This window comes from Macadamia integrifolia, chromosome 11 (genome assembly GCF_013358625.1).
Source record: "Macadamia integrifolia cultivar HAES 741 chromosome 11, SCU_Mint_v3, whole genome shotgun sequence".
Classification (NCBI taxonomy): Eukaryota; Viridiplantae; Streptophyta; class Magnoliopsida; order Proteales; family Proteaceae; genus Macadamia; species Macadamia integrifolia.
The window spans coordinates 26,503,951-26,515,998 of NC_056567.1; the positions used below are offsets into that span (position 1 = coordinate 26,503,951).

At 39.0% G+C, this 12,048-nt stretch overlaps 1 protein-coding gene across 1 annotated transcript in view; it reads left to right on the top strand.

Moving 5' to 3' along the window:
• The window catches only part of LOC122093692 (DNA-directed RNA polymerase 2B, chloroplastic/mitochondrial-like), a 52,432-nt gene that overhangs the window by 2,960 nt on the left and 37,424 nt on the right, over positions 1-12,048 (top strand). The window contains exons 2-9 of the mRNA XM_042664093.1: positions 8,595-8,807; positions 8,884-9,017; positions 9,105-9,171; positions 9,350-9,408; positions 9,736-9,853; positions 10,058-10,171; positions 10,379-10,510; positions 10,593-11,009. Coding sequence (XP_042520027.1) covers positions 8,595-8,807; positions 8,884-9,017; positions 9,105-9,171; positions 9,350-9,408; positions 9,736-9,853; positions 10,058-10,171; positions 10,379-10,510; positions 10,593-11,009 — 1,254 coding nt within the window. The remainder of the gene's footprint in view (positions 1-8,594; positions 8,808-8,883; positions 9,018-9,104; positions 9,172-9,349; positions 9,409-9,735; positions 9,854-10,057; positions 10,172-10,378; positions 10,511-10,592; positions 11,010-12,048) is intronic.

Here is a 12,048-nt window from a genome sequence, read left to right on the forward strand (position 1 = left end):
AAAAAAAAGAAAGAAAGAAAGAAAGAAAGAAAGGAAAGAAAAGAAAAGAGCAGGAAAATAAAAAAAGAAAAAAGGAAAAAGAGAAGTTGTAACCTTGATAATATTATGGAATTAAGAATCTGCAACAATAGAGGAAGGAGGAGAAAGACTGATGGAAACAAGAGAGGAGAGAAACCTTGCCCACGGTTTGAGTTGTGAGCAATCTACTCAAACTGTGGGATGGGGCCTTATATGAATATTGAAAATATAAAAAGATTACAACCTACTTAAGTCATATATTACAATAGCCTAAATACCCCCTTACAAATATAAACCCATACTAGCATAAGCCGAGACCACTATAGACTACCAAACTTAATACTCCTCCTCAAGCTGGAGCATAAACATCACCCATGCCTAGCTTGAAACATCCTTGTAGAAAAATATTCCTAAACCAGGCTTTAGTAAACAAATCTCTGAGTTGACTGTGAGGTTGACAAAAGGAGTGGAGATCAACTTCTTCATCACTACGTCCGAACAAAATACACAATCTACTTCACTATGCTTTGCCCCCTCATAAAAAATTGGATTATAGCAATGTAAATGGCTGTTTGGTTATCACAAAACATCTCCATTGACTTATTAATAGAATAACCAAGCTCTTGAACAAAGGATCGAAGCCACATCAACTTAGTTGCAACACGTGAGTGGGCCATTGTAGTTTGCTTTTTGCTCTGCCATGTAACAATATTACCCTAGGAAGGAGTCTCTTTCTGTCAGGAGGGAATCATTTTTTCTCAATCAAGAATGCCTCAACTTGATAAATTCACTTATTTGACACAATTCTTCTGGTCATGCCTTTCCTTTTTTTACTTTCCATATTCCCATATGCAATGATGGAGATGGAGTACTTGGTTCATTATAATTCTAGAACTACAGAACCAACTGGTTTCACACCCGGAGGAACATCATCTGGAGAGGGTTCCAAACCTGAGTTTTCACGAGACGATAGCCATTCATCTCGTATCTTCTTCCGAACTTCCTCAGGGAAAGATTTTAGCCATTTTTCCCTTTGAGAGTCGTTGAGATACTCTTTATGCTCATTCAGGAGCTGCATCCTACATTATGCCTTTAGCGACTTTTCATTCTTCCTTTTAGGAGATCCTGAAGAGGTTTTTGTCCTTTTCGTCTCCTTCTCCACCAAGCGGTGCTGTATCATGGAGATAGATTGTTTGCTTGGGTAGAGTTGAGGAGCTTTGAAAATAAACTGCGTCAAAGTGTGAAGAGTGTGGCCGAGTATAGAGTATTAACCACACGGAAACATACACGCCAATACAAAGCATCATTGACTGATCCTTCGACCAAATTGAAACCTTTGGTCAACAGTTGAATCCTTAAGACTTTGTTTAGATGTGGGTCGGTTAGAAACATAGGGAAGTTTGGAAAAGCAACGAAATAAATACGTCCATCGTCAAGGGTTGCAGAGATCATGCCAATCAAGGCATTAGAAAACTGATGGTGGTAACAGTCTAGAACACACCTAATGCAGCATTTCCTTCTTTAAACCTTTACGAGTGAAGGGCGAGATACCCACTAAAAGAAGGTACAATCATCTGTAGTAGACCATTAGTCACTAATAGCGCCAGTACAATCAACATTATAATGACCACAATACTAGTGTGACCATGATGGTGATAAATAAGGCCTTTCCCAATGAACTTGCTTAGGTATCTGTATAAACTGATTAATCACACCGACAATAAAGGAGATGGCAAGTTGCATAAATATAAGTTTGCCAGCAAGTCTTCAATACTGATGTTTGTCTTTAAACTCCTTGTCATTAGACGCTCTAAGCATGATACATCAGTCTTTAAACTCATTGTCATTAGACGCTCTAAGCATGATATGAGGGTCCATAGGGTATCTATAGGCTTATACCCTAACATTCCTGTTTCACTAAGAAGATCAAGAACATACTTCTGTTGAGACAAACTGAGTCCTTTATTATTTCAATTGACATCAATTCCTAAGGAAATAGTGGAGAAAAAAACCCAAGTCTTTCATCTGAAAGTGCTGCTGTAAGTAAGTCTTAACCTATGCACAGGTTATTACCAAAAACAATGATGTTATCAACATAAACGACCAATACAATAACTTTAGAGTCTTAACATCAAACAAAAACTGAGTGATCTGAGTAACACTGAGGAAAACTATTTACAACAACAATTTTGCGATATTTATCAAAGCAATGCCCATGGGGACTGTTTCAGCCCATACATGACTTTGTGCACCCTACAAAATTTGATTTTGTCATCACCCCAATAAATCGTAGGGACATTCCTAGCAATGTCTAATAAATGTCGGTTTTTCTGCTTTGCCACACCATTTTGTTGAGGTGTATAAAAACAATTGGTTTGGTGAATCAAACCTTTGTTGGAACAAAAGGAGGAAATTTCACATTGGGTAATCTCATGAGCATTATCAGTATGTAAAACTTTCTCACAAACACCAAACTGAACTTTGAATTCATTATAAAAATTGTTTGAAGACGTAGACAAATTTGGAAGGATCTTTCAAAGGGTACAAGCATGTCATGCGAGAATGATCATCAATAAATTAGACAAAATAGGAAAAACAGGACCGACTCTTGACCCGACATGGCTCCCAAATATCTGAATGAAGTAAATCAAATGAACTCCGAATCCTAGACTCACTATGAGATGGAAATATAGTATAGTGATGCTTGCCAAGCTCAAGAGCTTCACACTCGAGATGGGAAATAAACTTGCAACTAGATATCATATGCTGTAGCTTGGAAAGACAAAGATGCCCTAGCTGGTATTGCCAATGTAAAGGGTAAGGTAGCAGATGCCGCCGCAGATGAGGGAGCAACATCAAAGTATATAGGCCATCCCTCTTATTCCCTTCACCAATCGTCATCTTTGTCTAGAGATCCTCAAAATCACAAGCAAAATGACAGTGTAATGGAGCAGTTAAGATGTTTAGTCAATCGACTGATAAATAAGAGATTAAGAGGTAACTTGAGAACATTAAGTACAGTAGATAATGAAAGCATAAAAAACGAAGGAACAACACCCTGACTAGAAACATTAGTGAAGGATCCATTGGCAATGATAACTTGTGATGGAGAATCAGATTGTTGAAATGAAGAGAACAAATTGGGCTTGCCAGTCATATGGATGCACCTGAGTCAATGACCCAGGGAGTGGAGGATGAGGAAGTGAAACATGTAAGTATACCTGAATGAGCCAAAGTACCCGTGGATGTGGAAGAGGATGTCTCAAGTTGCTGAACTTGTTTCAATATGAGATGAGACACCACCTATAGCTAATGGACTCTGATTAGTATCATTAAGGGGCACCACATTAATGTTCCCATCAGAGACAACAATATTAGCAAATTGCTGTTGTCCCCACTAGGGCTTTCCATGCTTCATCCAACATTTGTCAATATTTTGATTAGGGCGACCATAATGAGAATACCAACGAACAATTGGATCAGAGGATTGATTACCACGACCACCCATGCCACGTCCACGACCTCCCTCTGATCTATGACCTCTATCAGGAGCACCATTACCACGACCACAACCACAACTATTAGATACAAAGGCATACAAATCCTTAGAAGAGATAGTGGAATTAGGTTTGGCCAATGAGGAGGTCACAATCCATTGAGCTCTGCTATAGGCCTTATTGACAGAGGGGTTCTTCTCGCTAGCTAATAGTTGGAAACTACCACATTAGGTCTGGAGAGAGATGTAGAAGCAAGCTTTTTCTTTTAATAGCTAGCCAAATGACAATAAGATCATTGGTCTACTCTACCTCAATTCACCAATGCCTTCGTCTATCACCCAAATTTCTTGATTCATGGCATCGAGTACTTTTGGATCTCGTGACTCGGTCTGTAAATGGTGATACTGCCACCTTCGGAGACATGATCTTCTCTTATTCACTTGTTCTAGTGGTAGAGAGGTCGACGCCTGTGTTTTGGCTATGGGAGCTGTTCCTTTTCTCTTCTGCGGTTAGGTTGCCATCTAGGTCTCGGTCGGGGGTGAGTTCCAAATTATGGTCTCATTCTCTCCTTCCCTTGATTCATGATCCTTGCGGCTGAATGTTTACCCATGTGTCGGGCCCTAAACCGCGATGCTATTCTACAACTTCTTCTACATAGACTCCTCAACTTCTGGAATTGAGAAAGACACCTTTCCAATCCTGCAGAAGGAACTGATCACTAAAAACTATAACCAAATAGTTATATAACAGCCATGTTTTGTTTCAGTGAGAATGCCGTAGGATTCCATGAATTTTGGAAGTTGAACATGCTCAAACTTCTATTGATTATTGATTCGACTAGAAGGACTTATTGCAACAAACTTGGCAGAAGGGTCCCCCATGGAGACACGAGATGTAGGAGCCGACAATCGGGTCGACTAATGAATGATAGGCCAGAGGGAGGTGCTCATTTGACTAATTAGTGATCCCTGGACCGACTTAACACAAATGTACCTGAATTAAGGGATTGGTTGACCGGAAAGCTCAGGGAGGAGTAGGACATTCCATACAAATCTTTTTGATCCACTAGCTGGTGGTCTGGTCCTCTCAAGGGACCCAATAAAGAAAGATAGGACGGATTGTCAGTAATTGTGGATGAAGCTGTGGGCATAGCAGAAATGGATTGTCACGAATAGTGGATGGAGCAAGGATGCATAGCAGGCTTAAAACCAAGGTTCAAGAACTCGTTTGTTTTGGTTACCAAAATTTCACCAAAACAATGTACTTTTTCCATGTGTTTTGCTTGGCCATTTAGGGTGGCTAATGGCTGAAATTAGCGAAATGAAATGGCTGAGATGACCGAAATTTTGACGAGATAGTGCATTTTTTGGGCCAAAATGAGTGAAAAATCGAAATGAAATGACCGAAATTGTGTCTTTTTTGTTTCGTATGCAGTTTCGTCTCGGTAAAAAAAAAAAACCGAAATATCCGAGATTTTGGCGAGATTTCACCGAGTTTTTGAACAATGCTTAAAACACAACACAAGTGAGACAAACGAACTTTCCTTTTCTAGTCATTGGAGCTAGCATACGGAATTCTCGTTTGAAGGTTGCTTGCAATACTATCAGAGCTCTTGCCTATCTTCAATTCAGCAGTTTTGATTGCAATAGTCCCAAATCCAGAAATTACCTTGGTTTATGTTGAGTAATGTAGGGATACCTGGAAATCTTTGGAACTGCCTGCATCTTCATGCTTCAATTCTCCAAACCAATAAGAATGAATTACAGCCTACGTCTTTATGCTTCAACTCTTCCCTTTTTGTCTTTTGATATGTCTAAAAAATTACTAATCGTCTCTCCCCATGGTTGATAGGATTCTAGTTTCAGTATGTTACCTGTCCTCTCTTTCTCCATAATTTTTAGTTAAATGGAAATCCCTGTGTCGCAACTCTTACATTTTTGTCTTTTGATGTCTGGGAATAATTACGACTCCTTTCGCTTATGTTTGATACAATGCTAGATTGCTAGTGTTAGTGTGCTATCTCCATAATTTATAGTTAAAGGGAAATCCCTGTGTCACAACTCACGGATCCGGACAAACTCATTTTTCTGGCCAACAGCTCATGTAAAAATGAGATGGTTACCACTATAAAGATTTCTGGGCCAAAAATAAGCTTGATCACGTGGTTGTAACTGTGTGTCTACTATATATATGGGATGAATAGAATATAAAAATAGGAAATCTTTGAGAAGAAACCATATGACAGATACTTAGGGATTCTGCTCATTTCGTATTGATCAGGCAATCTTGGAGATGGTACCAATTCTGATCTATTCAGATCCACTGAAAATATGATAGATTGCAAACTAATGGTACTTCAGAATCCAGACCCCATTCTACAGGGTATATAGGGCCAGAAGAACCATGATCTCTCCTCTATTTATAGCGGATGGGAGCTCATTAATTTACTAATTGTATATGTTTACAGTCTGAAACCCCCTCACCCCACCCGACCCCACAACACACCCCTCCCCCAAAAAATATGAAAAAACCAAAGGCAAGTTGTGGCTTGCCCCTGGTCTTACTTGTTGCTTGCTACTTTCCTACTATGGTTGTTTCTTGTTGAAAACTGTGAAGATGAAGGGAGTATTCATTTCATTGCGAGCGATATTCACTTTCAAGAGTCATGAGCCTGTGCCTATACCATTATGAAGAGCTAAGCGACGGCTCTTCTCTAAAATGCAAAACACTTGATCCCGGTACAGATTGATCACAAAGCTAAACAGGCCGCTCCTATGTGTGGTCGTGTAATTGTATCTGCGTCATGCACGACATGCACGACATGGAGAGTCCCATGTCCTGATTTGGCAGTTGATGATTGACGTCAAAACTAAAGAAGAAAAAAAAGGTTTCTATCGACAGGCTGAAGATCAGAGTCTAACCTAGACCAGAACTTGGCAGCAAGAAACTCAGCACATTGAGTTTTGAGAACATTAATGCCAGTGGTGAGGGGTTAATAGACATCGAGTTCCTCCTACATGCCTTTTAAGTGTACTGTTGTAGTCGCCAATTTTCTATCCTGTTTGAAAGAAAATAATTTCTCATGCAAGTCATATATCTTTGACAGATTTTTGTCCTGAGATAAACTCTCTTTGAGTTTTCCAAGACACCCTTTGCAATTTTATGAAACATGACATTGGCAACCACTGAGGGCTCCATACTATTCCACAGCCAACAGAGTAAAGTAGCATTCTCAGATTTCCGTTCCATGGAATCAGCAGCAGTGGGATCAGATAGAGTCTAGTCAAGAAATCCATCTTCCATTTGGCTGTGATATAGACTTCCACGGCCTGTGCCCGGAGAAGATTTTGGAGGCACCATTCAAAGAGCGGGACTGTCACTTGAAACTTAGACATTAAGGATGTGATAGTTATCATTCCATTTGTACTGATTCTGAAATCTTTATTGCCATAATGATCCTATTGATCCATTTGTACTGATTCTGAAATCTTCATTGCCATAATGATCCTAGTGATCGTTGCATAAAAAGTCAAAACCTTCTGAATTTCATAGTCTTTTCACTTTTTTTATGCATCTTAATGTTATACAAAATACATATTATTGTGAGCATTCGATTAACTTATCTTCAGCAATATTGATTGTCCTCTGAAATGGTGTTCAGCTTAATGTGTTCGATTGCTTTATTCATCTTACTTTCTGTAGATAACCAGTTCAAGAATATTAAAGTTTTAAAAGGACCAAAAAAGGAGAGAAAAATAGATAAAGTTCGTAGGAGACTGAAAAGAGGAATGCGAGAAATAAATAATGCTCTCATCTTTCAGGCAAAGGAGTAAACAGTAGCAAGAGTCATGGAGTCGGAGAAGACAAATAGATTAGGTGCCAGATGGTCTGCTGTGCTCTCAGATTTGGGGGGTTTAATACTTATTTTATATTGGAAAAATGGGAAGATTTTGTGGATGAATAGTTCTGCATGTGAAACAGTTTAGTCTTTTGTAAGGGGGAAGGGCTCTCTTTTCTGTTGAGGACATAGTTGTCATGGGTCCTGGCAGAAAAAGAAGTTCATGGCAGTGCTACGATTTACGTGACTCACAAATGGCGGTCGCCATTGGCTGATAAGCGTCGCTATGGCACTGCCATGGACACCAGGTCACGCCTGATTCACTAGGTGGTTTATTTTTTGTAAAATGCAGGGTGATTTTGATAGGGCTATGTTGATTTTTGATGATTTGATGTTGCTTAATGTTGGTTTTATATGTTATAGGGTATATATTGTAGGCTTGTAGCATGCTAAATAACTTTAGAAAATAGGGGAAATAAAAAATAGCATACTAAATAACTAAAAAATAGAAAAATAAAAAATGACACTGCGATTTGATCGCCATGGCACCAAACCGGGCGATTCATCCATCGATTAAGCCAACCCTCACGCCATTGGATCGATTGACGCCTGACAACTATGGTGAGGATCTAGCCTGGGTATACCCTTTTTTTTTTTTTTTTAATTAAAAAAATGAGTTTCCATTAAAAATATTTACATTAAAAAGAAAAGATAATGAGCACTTTAACGAGTTCATGGTTATAACCTTGAAATATGTAATGATATAAAAAGAATAAGATGATAAATTTTATCTGGAGCAAGTCTATGCTGAAATTCTAAGTTTAAGAATTATTTTAAAGATACTCGTAAAATTAAATTGGGTGACTTCTAGCGAATTTTGATAATTAATGCATAAAAAAATGGTGGTGTTGATGGTACATCTTGAATAGATGTTCATTTTGAAGTTGGGCATAGCAGTGGCATAGAGGTCAAAATAGAGGAACTGAATCAGATTACAACAAATCCACCTTGTTTTGGAAGTTACAACTTTGCATGTTCTGTATATGGATAGGGAGGCTCCCCAACGGCTAAATTTCATAGTGCAACTCTTCAATCTTTATTAAACAGGTTGAAATTGCTTTGTTGATTTGAATCTCTCCTTTCATTGACACTTCCTGTTTCGCTTTTCTCTCCCCATCCCCCCTCTTTGGTAAACGGTGAGAATTATTCATTATTATCTTTGGAATGGAATCATGGATCAGGTTAGGATACACAAGTTTTTGGAGAAGACAAAGAGAAAGACTCACAAAGATAAGAAAAACCAAGAAGGTGAATCTGATCCTGTAACCATAGGGGAACAAAGGCTAAGAAAGAAAGTTAATAACTTGATGAAAAAACAAAAGAAGCAACAGTTGAGGCACATACTAAAGGGTCAGGATGATTCAAAGCCATGGGGCCTGGAAACTCAGGCTAAGGTTTGCATTCTTTTAGTTGCTGGAAGAAAGATTTTTTTCCCCTCAATATTGATGTAACAGTGGCCATATTTTCCAGGTTGGGAGCCGTTTGATTGAATTGTTGATGCAAACAGCATATATACAACCTCCAGTTGACCAAACAGCAGATGGTCCACCTGATATTCGGCCTGCATTTAGGCACAGTCTGAAAAATGTTTCAAAAGAAGCACAGTAAGGTTTCAATCGTTTTGTGAATGATATTCATTCATTTATCTATGAACGCTATGGTTAATGTATTTTTGACCTTTCTTCTAACAGGAAATCCAGCAGAAGATATGGGGTCATTGAATGTGATCCTTTGATTCGCAAAGGATTGGAGAGGACTGTAAGTCAATTCACTATTCTTCGAGACTTTGACATGATTTGACTAATAGTATAGTTGGTCGTTACTACAAATAAATCAGTTCAACATAAATTGATTGAGGCGTGTTGAAACATGGGAAAACACTCTTGCATAAATATCTTGGTTTCAGGAGCATAAACAATTGCTTTTGTTGTAACAGGCAAGGCACATGGTGATCCCTTATATGCCAATGTTGGTGCCTCCAGTCAACTGGACAGGGTATGATACTCCAAATTTCATCTTCAGTATTTTGTCTTTCTTGTCTAATTTAGCAGTTGGTTTCTGACTGGAAAATATTTTTATTTTGAAGATAATAATTTACTTCATTAGGGTGAATAGTACTTTCAAGTACCGTCCAAAAAATGATGTGAATTGTTATTTCCATCTCTCTCTCCCTCTCTTGGGTACATAATACTACACAAGATAATCACTGCTTTCAAATGGTTCAACGTTCTAGCTAAATATTGGAGAGCAGCTGACCAGTGTTCTCATGTTTTCACGGTCCCATTGCACTCTTTGATGGTCTTTCTTTATTTTTTTATGCAGATATGACAAAGGAGCACACTTTTTTTTACCATCTTATGTCATGCGCACACATGGAGCAAGACAACAACGTGAAGCAATCAAGAAGACCCCACCGAAGCAGTTAGAATCAGTTTTTAAGGTTTGAGAACTTGTATTTTTGTTACCTTCTCTCTATGATGAGCTAATGTTTCATGTTGGATCTTTTTAACTGTCTCAATTTTCAATACTCTTGTGGTCCTCTGTGCCCACATTCTTCATGTTTCGAATTATATTTACTTATCTGCTTGTATTTGCCTTTCTGCTTGTTGCAAAAGTCACTATAATGATATTTAAACAAATCCAGGCGCTGGATACACTTGGCCATACCAAATGGAGGATTAATAGAAGGATACTTAGTGTTGTGGACAGAATATGGGCTAGCGGAGGTCGTCTAGCTGACTTGGTTGACCGTGAAGATGTAAGTCAATTTTATGGGCGTAATGTTTTTTTTGTACATTTTTTGAGCTATGTTTCGTCGATCTTGTAAATGGAAGTTCCTAAGATTATATGTAATTGTTTTAATTAGTTTTTGGTTCTGCCTTTCTGGAGCTTGACAATGTGAGTAGTGGCCGACTTGCCCACTGAATTTTCCCCTTATCTGTCTCTTTTAATGTTTTCATTTCAGGTTCCTTCCCCAGAGGAGCCAGACACAGAAGATGAAGAAGTGCTTAAAAAATGGAAGTGGAAAGTTAAAGCTGTGAAGAAAGAGAACAGTGAGAGGCATTCACAGCGATGCGACATAGAACTTAAACTTGCTGTAAGACTTTTGGGGTTCTGTGCCATCTTCCAGTTAGTGTAGATCAGATAGAAAATTTACTGATGATCTTACTCTGGAGCAGGTAGCCCGGAAAATGAAGGATGAGGAAGGTTTCTTCTACCCACACAACCTTGACTTTCGAGGCCGTGCGTATCCCATGCACCCTTATTTGAACCATCTTGGTTCAGATCTGTGCCGAGGAATCTTGGAGTTTTCTGAGGGGCGTCCCCTTGGAAAGTCAGGATTGCGCTGGCTCAAGATACATCTGGCCAATGTATATGCTGGTGGTGTGGACAAATTGTCCTATGATGGTCGAATAGCATTTACTGAAAACCACTTGGAGGATATGTTCGATTCTGCAGACAGACCTCTAGAGGGTAGGCGGTGGTGGTTAAATGCGGAGGATCCATTTCAGTGCTTAGCAACGTGTATCAATCTTTCTGAAGCACTGAGAAGCTCCTCACCGGAAACAACCATCTCTCATATGCCTATTCACCAGGTACATTCTGGTGTTGGGAATTTTTAGCTTGGGGAAATCATCATGCCAGATGGTTATATGTTTATATCTGTATATGTAGGTATCTTAGTGATGCAGCTCGGCGATGGATTTAGGGAACTTTCTTTTGACTTGATTTTTATTTACTTTCCTTTATCATTTGGAGATTAGATTAATAATCTTTTATTTAGATTTGATTTTTATTTTAGTTGCTATTTAGGTTTAGTTTCCATTTTTAATTAGCTTCCAAAATTGTGCCATTATTTTCTTTAAATAGCCTTGTAATAAGAGAACTAGAGAAGAACTGAGACTTGAGATTTTGAAGAAATTGAATGACAGCTTATTGCTTGGCTGAAACCATAGATGCCGTGAGTTTCATATCCTTTCTTTTCCCATCACTCTCTTCCATCTCTTCTTCTTTCTGTCATCCCTACTTATCTCCCATTTTTTATTATCCCTTTTATTTTCGTTGGTTACTGTTTCCTGTCTCTGCTGGACGATAGACCAACATCAACAAAGGAGCTTGCTGACCCCCTATTCTGTGACCGATTGAATCAGAGTTTTGGGTCGATGGAAGCTACCATGGAGGCGACTCAAACCCAATAACAATAATCCCAAAGCTTTGTTCCTGTTGTGTGAGTCGATTGAGTGCAGATCTGGTCTCTGTTTATTGCCTGGAGAAATTTCAGATTTGGAATATCTGATCTAAGTTCGTATTTGGCATCTGTGAGGGATGGAACGGACCATGCTGGTGATGTACTGAACCTGCATGTGATCTTCCATGTGCGCTTCTACTGTACGAATATGCACCCAAAATTAAAAGAAAAAAAAAGCTATGAAGAACCCTGTCGGTCTGGTGCAGGAAACACCCAAACATAGGCTGGTGCGAATAGATCACTGCTCCCCGTGTGCGCTGAAGATGCTCCCACCTGTGCTCTCATTGGCCCGCACGTCTGGCGTTTCCTGCACCAGACCGGCAGGGTTCTTTTGCCCTACAAATATTTGCACTTTTGACACCACATTGTAGAAGCTCAGTACACAA